We start from the raw sequence: 24,432 nt of genomic DNA on the forward strand, positions 1-24,432 counted from the left end.
GGTCACTCAGAAGAAAGATGGTGTAGATTTTAATTGCTCTTCAACTTGCTCTTTGTCTTCCTTCCCCTTAAAGGGCTGGGAGCAGGCCAGGAATCAACATTTTTTCCCTGTTTTCCTTTTTGGGCTTTGAAATAGACACAGCACGGGAGCAGCTCCGCAGCAGGGCCCCGCTGGCTCTGACTGGGCTTTTGCCGGAATTTCACCAGGTGCCGCCTCCGGGAGGGTCCGGCCCCGCGTGCCTCCCTTGTGCCAATTAGGAGATGGGGTCCTCTCCCCTCCAGGTGGACGTCGCCCTTCCGTGGGCCTCCCTGGTGTCAGCAGAACCTCGGCTGCATGTGTCCCCGTGTCTGGGATCCTTTGCACAGCAAACGACCTGGACAGCTGTGCGTGGCGCTTGGTAGATACGTCACACGCCTGTTACGTACCCGGTGCAGATGATGTCTCCTGAGCTTGCATCCTGCAGTAGTTTCTTGTGGCTGCCTTAACAAGCACAACTACCATGGGGGCTTAAAATAATAGAAATGGATCCTCGGTCTGGAGGCACAAGTCCGAAAGCCAGGCGCGGTGGGTGGCCGCAGCGGTCCTGTGCTTGCGGCCGCCTGCTTCTGATCTCTGCTTCTGCCTTCACTGCTTTGCCCTCTGTGTCTTCCCTTCTGTTAAAAGGTCTTTGACTGTAGGGCTCACCCGGCTACCTTAAAGTGATCTCATTTCAAGATCCTTAATTACATCTGCAAAGATTTCCCCCCGGTCCCCAAATAAGGAAGGCCACATTCAGGTTCTGGGTCGTGGACATACCTTTCTGAGAGGCCACCATTCAAGGCACCACAGACCTGAGAAATAAACACACCATCATAGCATAACTTGCAGGCACTCTGGCACATTGAGTCCAGCCCACAGCCTCTCACCCGACCTGCCCGCCTGGCCAAGCTGTGTGGGAAGGGCACTGACTTCCCTAGGGCACTTTCGGACAGTGTGAGGGAAGAGGGCCCAAGGGTGTTATCGGAGGACGGTGGGACCTGTAAGGGCGCTGCAGAAGGTCACTGGTCGGGGTTTGGCGGAGGGCTAGCCAGGCTGGCCCCACTGTGTGGTTCCCACGAACTCGGGAACCTTTCGGCCTGGGTTCAAATCCCGGCTCTGCCAGTCCGCTAACTGGTGACCTCAGTCAACGTGCCGAATCCTTTTCTCGGCCACGGTTTCCTCCTCTGTGAAATGAGCTTGAGAGGAGTGGCACCGGCCACATAGGGCTGTCATGAGAATGAAATGAAATAGGAGGAAGCACTTAGAACGGCACCCGGCACTGGTGTGCTTGGCAAACCTTGGCTATGATGGCGAAGATGACGAAGCAGGAAGTGGTGGCAGCCGTGGGGGAAGGGCCCAGACCTTCACCGCCTCAAACGCCGGGCCTTCCCAGCTCCAGCCATCTGTTGGGGGGGCTCCCGGGCGGGGTTGGCCCTGCGCTTGGGCAGGTCAGCTGGTGGCCGGCGAGGAAATGGGTTAGCACAGAGGAGCCAAGACCACAGGGGGCCTGGTGGGCTTTGTGAGGTCTTTTGTGTGAGTCAGGATCGATGTGCTTACTGGCGGACTTGAGCTCCAGGAGGGTGTGGCCATGCCTGCCCACCGGAGCCTTGGTGCCCAGCGCAGCACAGTAATACAGGAGGTGCGGCGTGACCCCCGCGAGTCGGTGGGCAAATGGGTGCGTGCTGCGGAGATGACATTTAAACTTCGTGTAGGTTTTATTTTTATTTATTTATTTTAAAGATTTAAAAAAGATTTTTAAAGATCTTATTTATTTATTTTTTAGAGAGAGGGGAAGGGAGGGAGAAAGGAGAGAAACATCAGTGCGTGGATGCTTCTTGCGCACCCCCTGCTCGGGGACTGGCCCACAACCCAGGCGTCTGCCCTGACTGGGGATTGAGCCAGCGACCCTTTGCTTTGCGGTCCGGTGCTCAACCCACTGAGCCACACCAGCCAGGGCTAAAATTCACGTGACTTTTACATATTGCCTCCGCTGCACGTGAATGCCACTCAGCACGGCCTCTGAGTGGGAGGGCTGTGATGGAGCAGCAGCAGGTACAGCCCTCTGGAGACTAAGGGCCAACCTTGACCTCGCAGCCCGGACTCACCCAGGCCTCACCCGTTCCGCCACCCTAGTCCTTACTCCGCTCTGTGTCCTCCTCTCCAGAACCACTATTGCTGCCCAGGGCTAGGCCTCACCCTCTCCCCTCACCTTCCCACCCACCCAGCCTGTGTTAGCACTCGCCCGCTCCGTCCTCCCTGCCGCACCCGTTGTTCAAATACTCAAGCGCTTCCTCACCAACTGCCAAATGTTGCTTTAAGCACCCAGCACCCCGCCTGACTGCCCAGGACCACCTGAAGACCCCCGCCGCCCAAGACCCAGCAACTGCAGGGAGCCACCTGGCAGGGCAGGGAGCCTGCGGACCTCCTCCTGCACCATGCGGGCCCTTGGCCTCCAAAGGGCTGCGTCCGCTGCTGCTGCATCGCTACCCCGCAGCAAAGAGGCCGTTCTGGTAGCTGTTGTTGCTGTTTAACAAATCACCCCAATCATAGGAGGTGAAAGTAGCAATTGGGTTGTGCTCACAGGTTTAATGGGCCAAGCATTTCGCATGGAATCTGACACACTGGGCCTCTGCTCCACGGTGTCCAGGGTCTGGGCCGGGAGGGCCCCCAGGCTGGGGCACAAGGGTTGTCCGCGCATGCGCTGGGCCCCGGGCTGGGGCGACTGAGGCTGTGAACGTCAAGCACCGTGCCTGCTGGCGGGTCTGTTCGTAGCTTCGGCGTCCCCCTCGCGTGGTGGCCTCAGAGCCGTCAGGCGGCTTTCTGATGGCTTTCAGGGTCAGTGTCCCAGCGGAGGAGGCAGAAACTGAATCGCCTTTTGCGACCGAGCCTCAGAAGTCACACAGTGGCCGTTGTGTTGCTCCACCCCGGCTGAAGTAGTCACGCTTTCCCCCATTCAAGGGGAGAGCAGCAAGATGGGGCTGGGGAAGATGGGGGGATTGGAGACACCGTCGCAGCCACCTGTGGAATGCGTCACAGTGGCTGAAAACAAAACCATGATCCTGGTGGTTGGAATTAGGCCTGGGCCCTGCTGGGTACTTCTGGGTGTGGCTGGTGTCTGTGCTCAGCTGGAGGTCAGCGAGGTAGCTCTGCCTCCGGTGCTTGGAGCTGCGGCGATGGGGGTGACGGGCACGTGTCTCTTGTCCTCCCGCAGGCTAGTCCGGGCTTCTCCACGTAGCAGTGGGCAGAGAGGGAAAGTGCGCTGGTGTCTTTAGGCACAGCCTCAGAAATGCACGCCCTCGCTTCTGTCACATTGTTGGCCAAGGCAAGACAAAAGGCCAGCCCAAGTTCAACGATTGCGCAATAGACCCTACCTCTTGACCAGAGGCGCCGCAGAGCATGGGGCAAGGGAGGATGAGTTTCTGGCCGCACTGGCATTCCCCCCTGTAGTCTTGTTTGCAGACCCCTCTCCTGTTTGTCCAGGCCTCTCTTCCCAGGGGGTTCACAGAGTCTAGTCCTTGGCCTGTGGAAAGCCGTGAGTCCTGGTGATGAGTTGCAAAGTTATCAGAAGTATAAGCTCCTTTATGTCAGGTTGTGCCTGACTGCAAATAAAGGAAAACCTAATAGGAGCTTAAACTGTCAGGATTAAGAAGTCTGGAGGCAGCCAGCCTGTGAGGGGTTGTTAAGAACCCAGTCTTTTTCTCTCCTCTCAGCAGTCTTCCTTTGCCGAGGACCTGATCAGCTTCAAGTTTGTTGTCTCATAGTTACAAAATGGCTGCCACAGCCCTGGTTGTCTCAACTGTATTCAAAGCTGGAAGCATGCAGCAAAATACTTTTTCTCTTGAGAAAAGTTCTGTCTTTACATTCTGGAAGAGAAAACTTTCCCTGCTATAGTCTTCCCCAAAAGTCTCATTGAGCTGAACCCAGATCTATACATTTTGGCTTTTACTATATGCAGAATACTATGGCTAACCCAGCTGCAAGGAAGCCTGGGATTGTGAGTGGCTGATAAAGGGGGTAGGCATGCCACTTGCTTAGTCTAATTATTTTAAAGCTACTTTGACCACAGTAGGAAATATGTACCCATACAAACAAGCGTAATTGAAACCAGTGTTAAAAAGAGATACTTAATGCTGAACATGTGTGCGCCTTTTAATTTTTCTATTCTCTCCCATTCTATTTTATACTCTGTACAATTTAATTAAAAAAAAAATCCTGGTCACGACCTGCTAATTTGATTTCGCAGCCCTCAAAGGCATGCCCCATTGTTTGAGAAAGACGGACTCAGAACAGCCTTCGTTTACATCTTGGAGTTGGCAGGTGCTACCCTGAGCGCAGGAGGCTTCTGGGAGGAGGGCAAGGAGGGCTGGGGAACCGTGTTTAGAAAAGTAGTAGCCAGACTTTGCCACTCACCTTCTTGTCCTGCCAGTTCCCATCAGGCCATGATGCAGCTCTGTCAACTTTCGTTTTTTATGACTTGCAAATAACTCCGGGGGTTACTGAAGTTCCAACAGGGAAATTAACATTTGCCTGTGTCTGGCGTTGATGGGGCCTTCGGATTCCTCTCCTGCTAAGCTGTCTGGCTTCTGCACGGCTCCCGATGACAACGCAAAACTCCGATCGCATTACAAGTGCCGGAGGAATTCACACGCGTTTCTGGAAGGACACTTTGTCATTGTTGCGTCATGGCTGTTCTCTTGAGCTGCCTGTGGTTTCCAGGCCTGGCTTTTCCTGCTTTTTATAGCAGGTGGTGAGGAATGAGGTTCTTCAGAATCACAGGGTCTGAGTTTGAATTCTGCCCCCATAGTGTGGTTTGAGGCAAGTGCGCGGACCCCCCTGTTTCCTGAGCTCTGTTTCCTGTGCAGTTGGCGTTCCGCCCACCTCTCCAGAGCTCGGGAGGGGTCAGCGGGCGTGGAGTTAGCACCAGGCCTGAGCCCGAGGAAGCGCTGGGGCCAAGCAGGCTGTGCGTCTGTCAGCTTTGGCTGAGCGGCGTGCAGTACCAAGTGAGCCACAGATCTCAGCGGCATTACAGTTGTAAAATCATCTCGTTCTCCCCCGCATGTGTGCTCTTCGTAGGTCGGCCACGCCTCTGTCCCTGGGTCCACTCCATTCTGGGACTCAGGCGGGAGCCATGTGATGGCTCTTAAAGCATCTGCTCCCATGTGAACAATTTTGGGTTGGCAACTGTGCGCAGGAGTTGTGACTCCCAGAAGTCGCTTTTTCAGAAGCTTTTGATATGTGGGTCTCAAGGCGAGGGGCTCCTAGTGCCGCCCCTGGTTGAGAACTGCGGGGCGTGCTCCCCAAGGTCGAGGGCTGCATCGCTGCGGCACCCTCAGCTCCCCCCGTGCTGGACACAGAATGGGCGCTTCACCAATGCCTTTGCCACCAGGCTGCTCCTTGAATGAATGAATGGGTTTGTTTTCCTGATGCAGATTCATTTAATAAATATTTACTGAGCCTCCTACTGTGTGCCATGCACTGGGCGAGCAAAGAGAACACAACAGGCAAACATCCCTGCAGGAGGGGAGAGGGGGTGGGCATACAATCAACAGCCACGCAATCAGGGAGACCTGTGATATTTGATATTAAAGTTTTTTTGTAGTTACAATTTTTCATTATGGAAATTTTTTTTTTAAGATTTTATTTTTTTATTTTTAGAGAGGGGGAGAGAAAGAGAGGGAGAGAAGCATCAATACGTGGTTGCCTCTCATGTGCCTCCTACTGGGGACCTGGCCCACAACCAGTCATGTGCCCTGACTGGGAATTGAACCAGTGACCCTTTGGTTCTCAGGCCTGTGCTTAATCCATTGAACCACACCAGCCAGGATTCATTATGGAAAATTTTAAATATGCACAAAGTAGAGAGGATAGTAAAACATGGACAAACCCCAGCCCCCGGCAAATCAACCAACTCCACCAATTTTCATTTTTCCACCATTTTTTTTCCTATTTTTATTTTTAAAGAGAGAGGGGAAGGGAGGAGAGAGGAAGAGAAACATCAATTGGCTGCCTTTTGCCCTGACCAGGGACCAAACCTGCAACCCAGGCATGTGCCCTGATTGGGAATTGAACCAGCAACTTTTCTCTTTGTGGGAGGAGCCCAACCAACTGAACCACACCAGCCACAGCTTTTCCACCGTTCCTTCCGACCAGCGCTGTCCAGGGAGCTTTCTGCCATGATGGACGAGTTCTGCATCTGTGCCCTCCCCTGCTGCAGCCACCAGCCACAGGTGGCAGTTATGGGGCCCTTGAAATGTCACCTACGTGACACATCTAAATGCTTCATTTCATTGAAATTTTTAATATTAATATCTATATTTAAAACTCCGATATTCCTAATTGTCCTTTTGCTCAGTTTTTAAATTGTGGTACGTACGATACATGTAATGTAAAATTTACCATCTTGGCCTTCTTTAAGTGCACAGCTCAGCAGCATTAAGCACATGCACACTGTTGTGCAGCCATCACTGGGTCCACCTCCTGAGCTCTCTTCATCTTGCGGAACCAAAACTGCACCCAGTAAAATGACTCCCTGGTCCCCCTTCCATGCCAAGCCCCTGACAACCACCCTCCTGCCTCCTCTCTGAGTTCCTCAGAAGTAGAGTCACAGCGCGTTTGTCTTTCGGTAACTGGCTCGTTTCACTTCGCGGTGTCCTCAGGGGTCCTCCATGTTGAACCTGCGTCCGGATCTCCTTTCCGGAGGGGGCGCCGCTGTCTGTGCACACCACGCGGGTTGTCCGTTCACCTGTGGACGGACACTTGGGTTGGTTCTGCACCTTCACTATTGTGACCCCCACGGCTGTGAACATGGGGGACAAATACCTCCTCGAGACCCCACTTTCAGTTCTTCTGGGTGTCTACCCAGAAGTGGAATCGCTGGATCACGTGGTGGTTCTATTTTTAATTTTTTGAGGAACCGCCAGACTGTTCTCCACAGCAGCTGCACCATTTTGCGTCCCCTCGCGAACCAGCGGCGCACAAGCGTTCCGCTCTCTCCTCATCCTCGCTGACACTTGTGATCTTCTGCCTCATGGACAGCGGCCACCCTAACGGGTGTGAGGCAGCGTCTGTGGCTTTGACTGCATTTCCCTAATGATTAGTGACATTGATCATATTTCACTTGCTTATGGCCGCTTGTGTGTCTCCTTTGGAGACATGTCGAAGTCCTTTCCCCTACTTTTATTTACTTAACTGGAACTAAAGCGCACACAGCCACGTGTGGCTAGGGGCACTGTCTTGGGTGGCGTGGGGCTGCATGCCCCCTACACACCCACAACTGGATTGTTTTGGAGTAAATCACATTCTGTCATTTTACTCTTAGATGTTTCTAAAAGTTAAGGACTGTAAAGGGAGGGGGGAGAACATGGTGTCATTATTACACCTAGAATTTTTTTAAAAATCCTCACCCAAGGATACATTTATTGATTTTAGAGAGAGAGAGAAAATCGTGCCTCCCGTATGTGCCCCAACCAGGGGTCGAACCCACAACCTAGGTACTTGCCCTGACTGGGGATTGAACCTGCAACCCTTTGGTGTACAGAACAACACTCCAACCAGCTGAGCCACCCAGCTAGGGCTACACCGAGAATCGTAATCACAATTTCTTAGTATCATCAAATATCCAGGCACCTCAAAGTCTCTTTTGCAACAGCTGGGTTCGTCCGTGCCCTGAAAGGCTCCTTCTGCCTGCCGGTTGGGAGCCACGGCATGCCTGCCGAACCCCGGGCAGGCGGGTGGCAGGCACATTTCTTCCCTGTGTGTGGCCCCTAGTTTCCCCATAACGGCTCTCTTTGGCCCTGATGATGTCATCTGAGAAGTGGGGGCGATGACAGGGTTGGATGGATTTGAGGAGCCTGTGCCGCGGTTTCAGTCGGACTGTGTGCATAACCCACGGCTGAAGTGTGACATATAAACCCTCCCAAACGGGCTCAAGGGTGACACACGGCAAAGGGCACCAGGTAGAAAACCTGGGGCCTGGGACGTTTGTCCCCCGAACTGAGCTGTGACCAGAAAGCTTTGGGCGTGGCCAGAGTGCGTATTCCCAGTGGCCGTTAAAATGATCACAGGTGCACCTCTCTGTAGTGCACTTCACAGATATTGTTGTTTTTGTTTTTGTTTACAAATTGAAGGTGAGACCTCCACCAGCAAAAAGATTATGACTCAGGTGCTTTATTGCGCTACTTCATTGCACTGTTCTGGGACCACACCTGCAATATCTCTGAGGTGTGTCTGTGTAACTAGTATATACATCACTTACAAGATGTGTGAGGTTTAAAGGTGTTCCTGTAAAACGATCTCCTGGGGGATCGTAACGCTGTCTGCATTTTCCAGATGGGAGGAAAGTCACAGGGGGCCAAGTAACTTGTTGTGGGGCACGCAGTTGGTTAGTGGCCATGCCGGGGTGCGAAGCCAGGCCTTCTCTACCCACGCACCGCCCGCCTCGGCAAAGCTCTCGATTCCTGCCGGGAGCCCTGGGCCAGCGGCGTGCTCACGGCCGCTTGGTAGAAGTTGGCCGGCCACTCCGAGTCTGGGCGTTTGTTAAAGATGCCGCAGCTCTGGCCCCGTCCCGGTTCCTGACCATCTAGATCCAGGATGGGGCCTGAAATCCGTGTGAGACTCTGTGGAGAGGGAACTGTGGGCAGAGGGCAGAAGCTGGAGGCCTCTGCCCCTCTGACCTTTTCTCGTTCGGTGGTGCTCACAGAACACAGAGCGCTGATATCGAGACCAGCAGTGTCAGTACACAGACTGCAGTCCAGGCCCTTGCTGAGAGCCCCTCCCCCCCCCCCCCCGCCGCCATGGGAGAGGCGGGGCCTGGTGTCGTGCCATGTGACAGACGGGGGCACGGAGGCCCAGGGAGGCGAAGTCAGTCACCCTTGGTCACCCGGCCTGTGCGTGGGGCAGCAGGGGCAGCAGGGGCTTGAACCACCCTGACCCCAACCCCAGAACTGTCATCCCACGCTGGGCCACTTGGCGTCAACCCCGTGGGAGAGAGACGCCACCTGGGTACCCAAATCTCAGAGGAGCCCAGACCTGCTAAACGTTGGCATCACATTCTGTTCATTGTGGAGTCTCAAGAATACACAAAGTACCTGGAACATGTGCTGGAGCCCCCAGCTACCTGCCACCCGGTTACCTGCCACCCAGTTCCGACAGTTGTCAGTGCGTTGCTGCTCATCATGCCTCTCCTCTTCCCCCACCACTCCATGAGGATGACTTATTTTTTAGTTTCTAAAGGTGACATTTACATGCCTTGTGATGCACAAATCAGGGCGACGCCCCGTCACAGTGTAGGTCAGTCCCCTGCCCCCGCGCGTGTCTCTGATGTTACTATTGGGACGAAAATGCCTGGATCAGAAGGTCTGGAGGAGAAGCCTGGAGCCTCCCCTGTGGACGTTCCCCTGTGGATGGTTTGGGGAAGCCACTCTGGCTGGTTGTGGGGGGGGCACACCCGGGTCGCGGGGAGGGGAGCGTCTCTCCAGACCAGGGCGGTGTCCCTGGAATCTAGGTGGCACACCGGGTCTTGTAGGTCTTTCTGGGATGAGGAGGAGGGGAAGCCTCTCTTTATCACTCTCTTTATTATCGCCTGGAATCTGGATCCAGGCCGTTCCTGAAGTGATAACAAAAGCCTGCAGGAGCAGGTCACCCGCCTCCGGCTTATCGCCACATTTTCGCCATGTTTGCTTCAGATCTTCAAAGAGAAACAATGCTCCCGGCATCTTCTGTGTGATAGCGGTTAAGGGAGTGGGGGCGACTCTGGAGTGAGCCTGCCTTGGCTCGAGTCCCAGCCCGGCTACCGCGGACGAGGGATCTTGGGCACAGCGCTGACTGGTCTGAGCCTCGGTTCCCTCCTCTGCAGAATGGGGCTCCTAAAAACCTCCCCCTCGCAGGCATTTAGAGGAGGTGGAAAGGGTTAGGGTGTGCAGAGCACTAGAAGCCAGGGCCAGCGCACAGCGGGCCCACAATCATGGGGACATGTCCTCCCTATTATGGCGGAACCCCGTCCTTGACGGAGCCTGCATTTGCGACCGTGCCCGCTCGCTCACGTCTGTAACCCCCAGCTCTCAGCCCTCGGCTGCTTTCCCGGTCACTTGCAGGCGCGTGCAGAGCCGTGGAAGGCACAGGCATGCGGGGGTCTGCTGAGGGCGCTGTTGTGCCACCCAGCGCAGAGCTGAAGCCCAGCATCCCGGAGACCGGGAAGGCAGGGACGCGCCCTCAGGGAGGAGGCCTGTGTTCCAGAAGCTTCGTTCACAGGCGAGCGAGAGGGCTGTCGGCTGTGTGACCCATGTCAGCACACCCGCTGCTCCTAGTAAAGAAGGTGTCCTGAAACAGGAGCACGAAGGGTGAAGATGGGGCAAGACGCTTGTAGGAACTGAGTCCCTTGAATTTCCCCCAGGAGTGGCGGTTCAGCTTTCACTGATTCAGTGTTCATGGCAATTTGATAGAACAAAAGTACCACGAGTAGCCAGAATTGACTGTTTTGCCACACTGATGTGCCGGTGATACTGTATGATGTAATATACTATTATGTAGTAGGTTTATATATCTACAATATTATACATGTGTACGTATGTACAGTATGTATGTATGTTCGATAATGTAAGGTGTCGTTCTATGTGGTTTTACGCTTGTGTTTGGCTTCTCCTTTTAACAGCCTTCCCCTCTCCCTCCTGTTCTCCCCGTTCTTGCTCCGCCCGCCCCCTCTGGCTACCCCTCTCTCTCCTTTGCTGACTTTCTCGCTCACAGCCTCTGTGTCATTCTCTCTCCACAGCTGGCCCCCGAAAGGACACTCCCCACGTCCCCGGCTGGGGGCCCCGCGTAGACCTGGAGCGGACACCCCCTCCTTCCCTTCATGATTCGTTTGTAGCACAGGTAACCAGCGGAGGGTCCCCGTGCATCCCCGGAGGGGCTGCTGTCCCTCAGTTTCCCCTCCTGGGCCCACCTGGGCCCCTGAGCTGGGAGGGACCACACCGCGTTGGCAGAGGCTGGATCAGTAATGACCTGCAGCACCCGCCCACCCCCGCCCCCTGTCCAGCCGGGCCCCAGGTCACTTGGGCGGTCCCGCTACCTCCGCACTCGTGCCGGCCGGCCTTCCTCTCCCTTTTCTCCAGATTCCGTGCAGATCTTGCCCTTTCCTCCCTGGCTGGGCCTGGTTCCTCCCCATCCCCCGTGGCTGGTTGAGAAGGGCAGGGGCTTGGAGGCTGTGGATCTGGTGCCACAGGGAGAAGGAAGTGTACGTGGCTGGGAAGCCGAGGAAGGGCCTTTCCCGGGACGGTCCCCATGGCCAGCTCTGGGACGGAGAGTGATTGGCACGCGAGGCTGTGGGAATGCACGAGTCTGTCTGCGTGGCCTGTGCTGTCATAGACCTGGGGCCCATGCGGGGTGCACGTGTGGATGTACATACATGTATGCGCAGTGAACCCTGGGAAGCATGGGTACCGTTTTAGGCCACAGCCATGCTTCTGGCCAGAGTGTCTTGGGGTCCTCAGCTCCTCCCAGACGCTGTTCGGGGAGGACCTCCCCCAGCCCTCAGAGGTCCCCCGCCGGCTCGTCTTTGTGTCACAGAGCAGTTGAGGTCCTGGGAGCTGGGGTGGTGATTAGAGGGTTTCAGTCGGGGTTGTTCAGAGAGTGCTGTCAGGGTGAGGGGTTCGAACCAGCTGTGAGACTTGTGTGTGTGTGTGGTGGGGGCAGGGGGTCCCCAACAGTCACAGCATCCTCAGGTTCAGGACGTCCCTCTCCAAAAACAAAGGCAAGGACTCCATGGCCCTGGGCCGGCCCCCTGAGGGACCGGGCAGGACTTCTCTGTGTCCCCAAGTGCCCCTGGGAAGAGAGGATGAGTAGGTGGCAGGGAGGGTCATTTGTGTGTTGGAAGAAGAGAGAGGAGCAAGACGGACGTTTGATGGCAGTTTGGTGAGATGGGCAGGCGGAAGCTCCGAGGAGTGGAGGGGTGTTTGGAAAGACAGGAGGTTAGGGGGTTGGGGGAGATGGGCAGATGCAGAGAACTTCAGCCCCCTCACCTGCAGGGCAGGCCGACGTCATGCTCCCCGCTCCCGGGGCTGGAACGAGCCAGCATCCTTGCAGCACCTGGGAGGGGCCGGAGCCGCGGCATCACCAGGCGCAGGTTCCCCGCCCTCACCACGGTCCTGCTGACGGCTCTGCCCGGCTCCTGGGGCCCCCTCTCCCCGCTGTGACCTTCTGTGGGGGCCACTCTGGATAAGTCTTCAAGGGGGTCCCAGAACCTGGGCCGGGAGGCCCTTCTTGCTTCCTGCACCCCCTCCCTCTGTCTCCCGTCCGTTTGCGGGACAGGCCCCTAGCACAGCGCGCTCCAGGCCGGCCCCGCGCTCAGGCAGGCAGGGCGGCGTGGCAGCGGACAGCCCGGCTCCGGGGCCCGGCCTCCTGGGCACAAGGCCTGGCTCTGCCGCCAGCCGGCTGGGAGGCGGAGGGCGAGGGTCTCCATGTCTCCACTTGCTCACCTGCACCGTGAGGGTGGCAGGAGCCCCCTCCAGGGGTACCGTGAGGATGAGTTAGGAGTGCACGAAGTGCTTAGCTTGGAGCTGCACGTGATCCGGGCTCCTTAGTCTTGGGTGATGTCATCATCATCGTTTTCAGATTCTGGGGACAGAGAGGGAGAGGGGAGGAGGACGAGGCAGCTGTGGCTGGTCCGGAGCCTCTGCAGGGAGGGCCCCCGAGAGCTGCCCCCGCCCCTCCCACACCCACAGACTCACGGGAACAGAAAGCTTGGCGCCCCGGGGGCCTCAACCCCGGGATCGGTCCTCAAAGGGAGGGTTCTGACCTGCTGCTGAACTCTAACCCGGCTCCTCCTGCCCCGCCCCGCCCCGCCCCATGCAGTGGCGATGGATGATGAGGATGGGAGATGCTTACTGGACGTGATTTGGTGAGTAACGCGCTCCTCCTGCCTCCCTCTCCCTCCCCTGCCCTGCCCCCCCTCCCCCCCAGCTCCTCAGTGCCTCTTCCCTCCTCTCTTCCAGTGACCCTCAGGCCCTCAATGACTTCCTGCATGGATCCGAGAAGGTGAGTGCCGGGCGGGGAGGCGGTCCCGGGGCCGGGGCGGTGGGACTGGGGGCTGACGCGTCCCCTGGCTCAGCAGACATCCGCCTCCCGACTTCTCTGAGCCAGGCAGCGGGGTTGGGGTGGGGAGCAGAAGAGGTGGCCAGTTCCGGTCCTGGCACTGTACACACTTCCTTGGTCAACCGAGGAACCAGTAACCAATAAAGGAGACGGTGGGGAGCACCATGCAGAAGAGGACGGGAAAGGATAGTGTCACTTGCACAACAAAAGGGACTTCAGAAAAATGAATGGGGAGGGGAGGGGCTTCTTTAGCTAGTGTGGCCAGGGAGAGCCACTCTTGAGGAGGTAACATTGAAGGTGAACTTGAAGGATCAAAGGGAGGCGGCCACGGTGCCCCAGGCAGGCCAAGGGCGGGTGCAGGGCGAGGAAAGCTGGCATGTTCGCGGGACAGAAAGAAGGCCGGTGGGGCTGGACCGAAGGGGAGACTAGTAGGAGGTGAGGCTGGAAGTGACAAAAGTCACCAGGTCTTGCAGGGCCTGGAAGGCCTGGATCGAGGAGTTTGGGTTTTATTTTGAATGTGACAGGCGTCTCTGACGGGTTCGTAAGCAGAGGAATGGCGTGTTCGAGTCTTACCCCACAGAGTGGGGCAGAGCAGGGGAGGGGGAGTCAGTGAGCCCCGAGGGGTTGTATCAGTCACCCAGGGCTGCGTAACAAAATGTTCCAATACTTAGTGACTTAAAACATTTGTTAGAGCTCAGCGAGGGTCAGGAATCAGGGAGCAGCTTAGCTGGGTGGCCTGGCTCGGGGTCTCCCGTGGAGCCTCAATCAGATGTCAGCTGAGGCCTCATCTGAGGCCGGAAGACGTGCTTCCACCGTAACTCACTCCCATGGCCATTGGCTGGAGGCCTCAGCTCCTCGCCACGAGGACATCTCCTTGGGGCAGCGTAAGCGCCCTCGTGGCACAGCAGCTGGTCCGCCCAGAGCGCGTGACCCAAGGGAGAGAGCCAGGAGGAAGCGCGGTGCCTTCTATGACCGAGTCTCCGAAGTCACACATTGTCACTCCCATCGGGTTGTAGTCACTCGATGCGAGTCGCTGAGCCAGCTGCTCTCACAGGGAGGGGGAGGGAGCGCCAGGTCTGGGAAGGAGCGGGGTCGGTGGGCGGAGGGGGCGAGCGCAGCAGGGTGACGGGGACCTGGGCCCTGGGGCAGGCAGCGCGGGGGGCGGGGGCGGGGGCGCGGGCGCGGGCTTGGGGGTCTCTGGGAGGCAGAGCCTACTAGACTTGATGCCAAGGAAGAAAGAGTGTCTAGAAGGCTGCCTGGATTTTGGCCTGAGCAACTGAGTGGGTTGTGGTGCCGTTGTGCGCGACTGGGAATTTGGGGTGGGTTCCAGAAACCCATGGGGGGCTGCTGGAGATGCCAGCCTGGGGCTCGGGAGGGGCGTCCCGCTGGAGGGAGGGAGCGGGGAGGCCGCCTTGGCCGTGGGTGCACAGACGGTCCCCGGAGCGCGCGCACAGATGCTGGGCTCTGTCCCAGGTGCTGAAGGTGCCCCTAGAAATCAGCCAGCCCCTGCCCTCCCAGAGGAAGGCTAGGCACCGCCGGTCAGGTGCGGGGGGCCGTGTTGTGCTGGGTACTTGGAGTCACTTCGTGAGGAGGGACAGAGAGTTGTTGGGCAGAGGTGGCATGTGTGACAAGCCCTGAAGGAGGTGCTGCCAAAGGGACGGAGGGCGAAAGGCAGGGGCACAGCCCGGCAAAGGCGTGAAGGCAGGATTCGCGAGCCGAGGCCGCCACGGTGTCGGGGGCACCTTGGAAGCCAGGCCGAGGGACTCAGTGTTGGGGACACCTTGCCCCCCACCCTGTCTTTGTCTTTTTGTCCCATGTAACCCTAAATTGGTTTTTGTTCTAGAGCAGGGGCTGGCTCACTGCCCAGCTGACCTGTGACCTTGGGTGGGGGCGGGTCTTGTTGCAGCTCGACAGCGATGACCTCCTGGATAACCCCGGGGAGGCCCAAAGTGCCTTCTATGAAGGTCCTGGGGTAAGTGGCCCCGGGGCCTGGGGGGGGCTGCAGGCTCCGGTCACCACCCAGGCCGCCTGAAGCGGCAGCCAGTGGGAGGGAGGCCCCGAAGGCAAGAGGGGAGGGGTCACGCTGGTCCCCACGATGCCCTTTGCTGGGTGGAGGGGAGGGGGCAGTCGCTGGGAGCAGTTGAGTGGAGGCGGGACTCTGCTGCCGGACTGCCCTGGCTTGGAGACCTGGGGGTCAGCAGGTGCAGAGCTGTTCTGGGCAGGTGAGGCGGATGCTGGCTCTGGGGTACACCGGGGGACACTCCCCTCAGGAGAATGGGATGTGGGGGCCTGGGGTTCTGTCCTCGTTCCGCTGTTAGGGGGTGACCTGGACAGGGAAAGAGGGTCAACTGATGTAGAGGTCAGGCTCCACCTGGAAGATGAAGGCAGGGCGATGAGCGAAGCCCAGAGCGGAGGCCGCGGTGGACGCTCACTGAGCACCTCCTGTGTGCCCGGCCGCGCTGGGCCCATGGCTGAACGCCGGGGCCCCTCCTTTCTCTCCTGCCCCTTCTGCCCCCCTCCTCCTCTCCCCTCTTCCTCCTCTCCCTCTTCTCTCTCCCTCCCTTCCTCCCGCCTCCCTCTTCGTCGTCATAACTATCACTTACTGAACACTTCTTCTGTATAGGCCAGGCCCTTTAGGGTAACTTTCATTTCATTCTTATAACTAATATATTCTGAATACTTTATCTTTCATAATATAAATGACTAAATCCACAACCCAGCCAATAAGCATCATTTGATGTTGGTGCCTTTGCAGGCCCAGGAATGGTGCCGAGCCCACAGTACTCCTTCGGGGGCCTTGTTCTCGCTGCTGTTGTTTTCTAACGCCCGTGCCGTCCGGGCTTGGGCTCTCACGCCTCCTGTGTGTGATGTCGCTGAAAGTCATGACCCTCCTAGGAGGCTCTCTGGTCAAACCAGAGGGGATTCCACGCGGGGACCGTGATGATGGCGTGTACAATATTTACTCAAATGCACATGCACATATTTATGTCTGTGTGTCCTTGGTCGGGCGTGGAAACTATTTAAGAAAAGTCAGACTCGCGGAGCCCTTGGCACAAAGGAAGGTTTACGTGCCTTAGCGGCTGTTGCTGCTGCTGCTATGTTTGCATAATCTTTTTATTTTTTTAAGGTTTTATTTATTTATTTTTAGAGAGGGGAAGGGAGGGAGAAAGAGAGGAAGAGAAACATCAATGTGTGGTTGCGTTTCGTGCGCCCCCTGCTGGGGACCTGGCCTGCAACCCAGGCATGTGCCCTACGCTTGGAATTGAACCAGCGACTGGTTCACAGGCCGGCACTCAGTCCACTTAGCCACACCAGCCAGGGCTAATAGAAGCATGATCTTTTATCTAAAACCTCAGGGCCAGGTATGCTTTGAATTCAGGACTTTTCCGGATCCTGGATAGGTAGGTGGTGCCGGGTGTGTGTGCGCCGCTCATAACAGCAGCTCATTCACCTTTCCGTGGACAGACTTGAGGGGTCACGTGACATGGATAGCTAATGCCTTTCTTCAAGAGCGCCGCATCAGTTCTGGTCAGGTTTTGCTTCCAAAGCGATATGAAAACACTTGTGGTTGTCAGAGCTTGGGGGTTTTGGAATTGCAGGTAAGAATTAAGGGCCTGTATGATGGTTTAGTAAATGGTTTTTATTATGTTCTACTGATGTGTGCAGCTGGGGAACAAGGCCAGGTTAAGCAAGTGCCACAGCTAAGCCCTGGTGGAGCTGGGATTTGAACCCGGGTCCAGACGCTTCCGAAAAGAATGTTCTTCCTTACTGTGCCACCCTGACCCACAGTGTCCCCTGTTTGAGCTGTGTCCTGAGCCCTGCCCTTTGCTAATCTCAGGTCTTTCCTTCCCACCTTGTTTGGCCTCCAGCTCCATGTGCAAGAAGCTTCTGGCAACCACTTGAACCCGGAGCCCAGCCAGCCAGCCCCCAGCGTGGACCTAGATTTCCTGGAAGATGACATCCTGGGCTCGCCCACGGCAGGGGGCGGCGGTGGGGGCAGCGGGGGCACCGACCAGCCCTGCGACATCCTCCAGCAGAGCCTCCAAGAGGCCAACATCACCGAGCAGACGCTCGAAGCCGAGGCCGAGCTGGACCTGGGCCCCTTCCAGCTGCCCACCCTGCAGCCCGCGGATGGCGGGGCAGGCCCGGCCGGCGCTGGAGGGGCTGCCGCCGTGGCCCCGGGGCCCCAGGCCCTCTTCCCGGGCGGCACAGACCTGCTGGGACTACAGGCCCCGCCCACCGTGCTGGCCCACCAGGCCCTCGTGCCACCCCAGGATGTGGTCAACAAAGCCCTGAGCGTCCAGCCCTTCCTGCAGCCTGTGGGCCTGGGCAACGTGACCCTGCAGCCCATCCCAGGCCTCCAGGGCCTGCCCAACGGCAGCCCTGGGGGCGCCACGGCGGCCACCCTAGGCCTGGCCCCCATCCAGGTGGTGGGCCAGCCGGTCATGGCCCTCAACCCACCCACCTCCCAGCTCCTGGCCAAGCAGGTGCCTGTCAGCGGCTACCTGGCCTCGGCGGCCGGCCCCTCGGAACCAGTAACCTTGGCGTCCGCCGGAGTGTCGCCCCAGGGGGCCGGCCTGGTCATCCAGAAGAACCTCCCAGCCGCCGTGGCCACCACACTCAATGGGAACTCTGTGTTCGGAGGAGCAGGAGCCGCCACTGCCGCCGCTGCCGGGGCGCCCTCAGGGCAGCAGCTGGCCGTGGCCCCGGGCCTGGGCACCTCGCCGCTGGTGCCGGCGCCCAACGTGATCCTGCACCGCACGCCCACGCCCATCCAGCCCAAGCCTGCGGGCGTGCTGCCCCCCAAGCTCTACCAGCTGACACCCAAGCCTTTCGCCTCCGCGGGCGCCACACTCACCATCCAGGGCGAGGCGGGGGGGCTCCCGCAGCAGCCCAAGGCCCCCCAGAACCTGACTTTCATGGCAGCGGGCAAGGCCGGCCAGAATGTGGTGCTTTCGGGCTTCCCGGCGCCCGCCCTGCAGGCGAACGTCTTCAAGCAGCCCCCCGCCACCACCACGGGGGCCGCCCCGCCGCAGCCTCCCGGGGCCCTGAGCAAGCCCATGAGCGTCCACCTCCTGAACCAAGGCAGCAGCATCGTCATCCCCGCCCAGCACATGCTGCCCGGCCAGAACCAGTTCCTGCTGCCCGGCACGTCCGCCGTCCAGCTCCCCCAGTCGCTCTCGGCCCTGCCGGCCAACGTGGGCGGGCAGATCCTGGCGGCCGCAGCGCCCCACGCGGGCGGACAGCTCATCGCCAACCCCATCCTCACCAACCAGAACCTGGCGGGCCCGCTGAGCCTGGGCCCCGTGCTGGCCCCCCACTCCGGGGCCCACAGCGCCGCCCACATCCTCTCGGCCGCCCCCATCCAGGTGGGCCAGCCCGCCCTCTTCCAGATGCCTGTGTCCCTGGCCGCCGGCAGCCTGCCCACGCAGAGCCAGCCGGCGCCCGCCGGCCCCACCGCCGCAACCGTCCTCCAGGGGGTCACTCTGCCCCCCAGCGCCGTGGCCATGCTCAACACCCCTGACGGCCTGGTGCAGCCGGCCACCCCCGCCGCCGCCGGCGAGGCCGCGCCTGTGCTCACGGTGCAGACAGCCCCCCAGGCGCCGCCCACGGTCAGCACCCCGTTGCCTTTGGGCCTTCAGCAGCCGCAGGCACCGCAGCAGCCCCCCTCACAGGCCCCTACGCCCCAGGCCGCCAACCCACCTCAGGCCACCACCCCCCAGCCCAGCCCGGTCCTGGCGTCCAGCCCGGAAAAGATCGTGCTGCCCCCCTCTGCCGCCGCCACGGCCATCCTCACTCAGGACTCCCTGCAGATGTTCCTGCCCCAGGTAACCAGGGCCGGGTGGGGGCTGCGGGGCAGCGAGGGCCGGGGCTGTGCTGCGGGGAGGGGCCGATCCCAGCGGGGCAGCGACTGGGGAGGCCTTGTGGGCTGGGAGTGCGTCTCCGAGGTGGCACCCTGCCTGGGTGCTGGCATCCCCTAGGCGGAGGCCCGAGGGAGACACGGACTGACTGACAGGGAGACAGACACAGAGAGGGGCCGACTGACAGATGACAGGCAGGGAGAGGGACCAACTGCTAGACAAGGAGAATCGATTTGACACTGGAGACACAGAGGGCCCAACTGACAGGTGACAGACAGGGAGAGGGGACCATTGATTTGACACCAGACAGGGACAGGCGGACAAGGAGAGGGACTGGTTGACAGTCAAACACAGCAAACGGCTGGCTAATGGGACGATTGATTGACAAGGAGAGGTACTGACTGACAGACTGCCCTCCTGCTGGAGGGCTAGGAGGGATGTGGACGGGCAAACGGGACAGACAGAGGGAGAGGTGGCGCTGGAAGATGACAGACCCCCAGGGACCCAGTGGCAGGGGCTACTAGGGCTGCCCCCCCCCCCCGGTGCCTGGCTCCCCAGGACTGCTGGCCCCTCGGTGCTGCTGGTACCTGGTTCCCACACCCCCTTCTCTGGAGCATCGCTGGGGGCGGGCGGGGGCCTCAGGGTGGGGAGGCCGCAGGCCGGGGGCGGCCTGCTGACCCTGTGCGGGCTGCCCGTTGCAGGAGAGGAGCCAGCAGCCCCTCTCCGCCGAGAGCCCCCACCTCTCCGTGCCCGCCTCGGTCATAGTCAGCGCCCCGGCTCCCGCCCAAGACCCAGCCCCGAGCACCCCCGCCGCCCAAGGAGCTGGCCTCGGCCCTCAGGCCCCCGACGGCCAGGCCTCCCCGGCGCCAGCCCCCCAGGTAGATGAACCCCAGCAGCCTCCGCCCTGGCCCAGCCAGCCCTGCCCCCACGCCCCCCTCTGCTCCCCTTCCTCCCCTGGCTGCCCTGCCTGCCTCTCTGTCTCGCTGGCTTGGGAAATGGCGCTCTCCTTCGCTCCCCAGACATTTCTGAGGGCTCCTGACAGTCACAGACACCTAAGACCAGGGCCAGCTGCCGGGGAGCCCGCACTCTAGGCAGAGGCAGGAAGTCGCCACACACAGTGGAAAATCAGTGATTTCCTAAAATTTTCATATCTGGATAAAGAAAACATTCAGGTAGTTCCCATGTAAAGAGGCAGAGAAGAGAAGCCCCTTTCCTGAGCCTAAGCCTGTGGCTGTCTCTCCCTTTTGGGCACAGACAACCAAAATGATGTCCGGATTCTTTTCCTTCCATTTTTACAAAAATGGTAGCGTTTGCTGCATGCAGGTTTGCACTGTGCATTTTTTTTTTTTAAATAGTATTTTAAGGATTTTATTTATTTATTTTTTGAAAGGGGGAGGGAGGGAGGAAGGCAGGAAGAGAAACATCAATGTACAGTTGCCTCTTGAGCACCCCCTACTGGGGACCTGGCCTGCAACCCAGGCATGTGCCTTAACTGGGAATCGAACCAGCAACCCTTTGGTTCACAGGCTGGTACTCAATCCACTGAGCGACACCAGCGAGGGCTGCACCTTGCTTTTATCATTTAAAAACTCATCGTGGAGACTGCTTTGTTCTTTTATACAACTGCATAGCATTCCATTGTGTGGGGGTGCTGTTATTTATTTAGTCCATGTTGTGGATATTTTGGTCACATCTGGTCTTTACCTGTTATAAGCAAGGCTGCCAAGAATGACTGTGCACTCAGCTCTTCATAGGATAAATTCTTGAAAAGGAGATGCTGCGTCTAAGAATACATGTATTTGTAGTTTTGACGGGTATGGCCAAATTGCTCTCCATGGTGTGTAAATCAGTTTCTCCTTTATCACCAATACATGATCTATGCCTTGTTTCCAGCAGCCTCTGCCATGTATTGAACTTGGCCAGTGTGGTAGGCGAAAAATTGTCCCTTGTGTTTACTTGCATTTCTTTTGCTGGGAATGAGGTTGGGCAGGCTTTCATTGATTTAGAACTATTTGGGTTGTCTATGGAATTGGCTGTTCATAACCCTTTGCCATTTTAACATTGGGGTTATTGGTCATTTTCTTGTTGATTTGTAGAAACTCTTTACATATTAGGAAATTTAGCTGTTGTCTCATAGGGGTCATAAGCACCAGAGGTTAGGGAGAGCTAGACACCTTTTACCCCGGAGGGGTGGTGTCACTCATTCAAAAAGACCAGCGGATGGGCACGTCGGGACAGAGAGGAAGAAGGAGTAGCATCAGTGCAGTCGCGGGTGGCAGAAATCAGCTGATTTTGGCCTCAAAACAGCCATGATTTCATTCTTGTATGATTTCAGTGCCACGTGACTGTAAGCAGCCAGTCTGTTCATTCATCAACAGGTGTTTGGGGAGGGTGGGTCATTCACTGTGTGCCAGGCCAGTGCTGGCCCTGAGCAAGTCGCTGGGACTGCTGAACCTCGACCTCCGCATCTGGATAACAAGAATATTTTCTTAGAGATCTGTTAGGAGTAAAAGAGTTCACGTGTGCTTCACACAGAGCAAGCACTTGATACGTATTTGCTATTGTATTAGCCTTTGTTGTTATGGGGCAGAGCTTGGGTCCCATCCAGAGGGACATGGGGTCATGAGGGCATCGGGTCTGTGCAGGGAGGGGGCGGGTAGGCAGGAAGGGGTAGGGGAGGGACAAGGGGCGCCTGGTCTGGGAGAGACCCAAGTTGGAAGCACTGGTTCTAGAGTGGGTCACTCGCAGGCCTGGGTCTCTCTGGCAAGTGGCTCCCCTTCTTCAAACCTCCCTCCTCAGAGACCCGGGCCAGAGCATGTTGGTCCCGCGCTGTTTCAGCGGGTCACTGCAGACACCTGCAGGGGGCCGGGCGCTTATCCAGGCGCCCCTTGGAGCCTGTCCCTCCCGGTCTCCCGGTATGGAGGAGGTTCTCGGGATAAAGGGCTTCCCGCTTTAAAACGTAGGCAGTGTAAATCAACCCCACAAGGGCCGAGTTTCGTCTGTCTTGTCGCTGCTGTATCCCCAGCGCCGGAACAGCGCCTGGCACGCAGCGGACATTCCGTGAGCATAATTAAATAGGGGGGTGGGGGGGTTGGGAGCCCAGCCACCCGCCGGGATGAGCGCTGCCCGGTGCGTAAGCCCCGGGAGATCCAGGGAGAGTGTGGTGATGGTCCTGCGAGCGGTTTGAAACCCACCGTCCTGGAGGATTGTGGGTAGTCGTCAGGAACAGGGACTCGAGCCCCAACTCTGCCACTGTAGGCTCTGTGCCTCAGTTTCCATTCCTGTAAAGTGAGGATAATAGTATGTACTTCAGGGGGACAACTAAAGTACGTAAAGAGCTTGGACAGCGTCGGCACGTCTGAAAGGCCTACAGTGTGAAAGGCAGGCAGCCTGTCTGAAGGGCAGAGGAGGCCCTTGCGGCCTGGAGGGTCCCTCTCTGGGCACTGCAGTCATTTGCCTCATCTGCGGGCGATACTTGCCAAGACACTGCCGCAGCGGGTGACTGAACCCGCGGATAGCCTAACAGCGTCCCACTCAAGCACACAAGATATGGCGTCTTAGGCGCAGCGTTCAAATTAAAACTGTCAGTTATTAAACCCATATTATTACCCTCCCAACCACACTCAAGCAGGCGTTCCTTCTGCCGGACTCTGTATAATGTTCTTATATGCACATACCTGCGATCAAGTTTAATTTATTCATTAGGCACAGTAAGCAATTAACAACGATAACATAAAAGTTACGTGACTGTGGCCTTATTAAGTAAAATGAGAGCGGCTTGAGCATAAGCACCGCCGCCTCACGCGCAGCGCCCCGCCCCCCAGGTAACCGGCGGCCACTGCGCCACTGGGGGCGGGGCGCGCACGGCCGCTGCGACGCACGGAAGCTCGACTCGGGTCCCGGCAGGACAGAATGGGACGGGCCACGTTCCTCAATTTAAACTTACAAAGTGATTATTTCTACAATTTTCCATTCAACATTTTTGGGCCGTGGTTAACCTCAGGTAACTGAAACTGGAAAGCAAAACCGTAGGTGTGGGAGACTTGTATACGGCAGAAGCAGCTATAGACCATACATTAAATGAACGAGTATGGGCGCGTTCCAATAAAACTTTATTGATAGACACTGAAACTTGAATTTCGTATCCTTTTCACGAGCCACAAAATATTTTTCTTTTTTTTTTTAACCATTTGAAAATATAAAACTATTCTTAGCTTGTGAGCCCTACAAAAATGACAGGGCAAGCAGGCGGCAAGCCAGATTGGACCCAGGAGCCGGTGGCTTGCTGACCCTTTTCATATCATTTATTTCATGATTTATTAATTCAGTCCCCTATCATGACAACTGAAGGTGGTTTCCCCTGTGATTAACAATGGTCACAAATTTTTTTTTAATCCTCACCCAAGGATATATTTATTGACTTTAGAGAGGGAGAAAGAGAAACATCAAAGTGAGCGAGAAACATCGATCAGCTGCCTTGCATACGCGCCCTCACCGGGGATCGAACCCACAAACCCTCAGCCTTTTGATGTGCGGGATGATGCTCCACCCAACTGAGCCACCCAGCCACGGCCAATGTTTATAAATATTCTTTACCCAGGCTTTGCACACACGTATGAAAATAACGGTAGGGTAAATTTCTAGAAACAGAATTGCTGGATCATAGAGTGTGTACACTTGCCAACCATTTTTTAGGAAGCCCTAATCCGGCTACACTCCGCGAGCCTTGTGCCTGTAGGGGCTTCCCCCCCCCGCGTGGTCTCGGCCCAGAGCCGTGCGCCGGCAGACGCCTCCTGCGCGTCCTCCAGCTCTGTGTGACGCGGACCGCCTTGCCGTCCATCCACACAGGGACAGTTGGAGTCTCTTCATAAACAGTCCGCTTGTGTGGTAGTTTTAAAGAAATGATTATAAAAATAAGTTCATGCTTATTTGGAGAATTTAGAAAATACACAAAAGAACAGAAGGAAAAAATCACTCCTAATCCCACTACATAGAAGCCGCTGGTAACATTTTTGATAGGAAATGTTTTTCAGCTTTTTTTTTCTTCCCATTCATGGAAGATTTTTTTTTTTTTAATTTTTAAAATTAGGTATTATTTCATAGGGTTCAGTCACTGGAGAGCATTTTGTTTTTAAAGTGCAGGGGAAACGTCCTGCCCCATGCCAACGTGCCGGCCCGCGCTCCCCCCAGACAGCCACAGGAACTTACTCGTGTGTGTCTGTGTACGTACACAGCCTGGTGCGCATGTGGGTTAACATTTCTCTCTGTCCAGGGAATCACAGTCGGCCCTCCGTATAAGCGGGTTCTACGTCCACGAATTCGACCAACCATGGATTGAAAATATTTAGGGAGAAAATTTCCAGAAAGTTGATCCCTAAATGATACGGTGTAACAACTGTTCACATAACATTTACATTACATTAGGCATTTTAAATAATCTAGAGATGAGTTAACATATATGGGAGGATAT

At 57.1% G+C, this 24,432-nt stretch overlaps 1 protein-coding gene across 1 annotated transcript in view; it reads left to right on the plus strand.

The window, feature by feature from the left end:
* The first annotated feature begins 351 nt into the window (after nucleotides 1-351).
* BICRA (BRD4 interacting chromatin remodeling complex associated protein) overlaps nucleotides 352-24,432 on the plus strand; it is a 33,036-nt gene continuing 8,955 nt past the window's right edge. Inside the window, exons 1-7 of the mRNA XM_054588658.1 lie at nucleotides 352-397; nucleotides 10,784-10,884; nucleotides 12,862-12,907; nucleotides 13,002-13,044; nucleotides 15,008-15,073; nucleotides 16,971-18,929; nucleotides 19,664-19,840. Of these exons, the coding sequence (XP_054444633.1) occupies nucleotides 12,867-12,907; nucleotides 13,002-13,044; nucleotides 15,008-15,073; nucleotides 16,971-18,929; nucleotides 19,664-19,840 (2,286 nt within the window). The 5' untranslated portion in view covers nucleotides 352-397; nucleotides 10,784-10,884; nucleotides 12,862-12,866. The remainder of the gene's footprint in view (nucleotides 398-10,783; nucleotides 10,885-12,861; nucleotides 12,908-13,001; nucleotides 13,045-15,007; nucleotides 15,074-16,970; nucleotides 18,930-19,663; nucleotides 19,841-24,432) is intronic.

The sequence above is a fragment of the Pteronotus mesoamericanus genome, unplaced genomic scaffold (assembly GCF_021234165.1).
Source record: "Pteronotus mesoamericanus isolate MK-2021 breed Mesoamerican mustached bat unplaced genomic scaffold, CSHL_Meso_final scaffold_137, whole genome shotgun sequence".
Taxonomy (NCBI): Eukaryota; Metazoa; Chordata; class Mammalia; order Chiroptera; family Mormoopidae; genus Pteronotus; species Pteronotus mesoamericanus.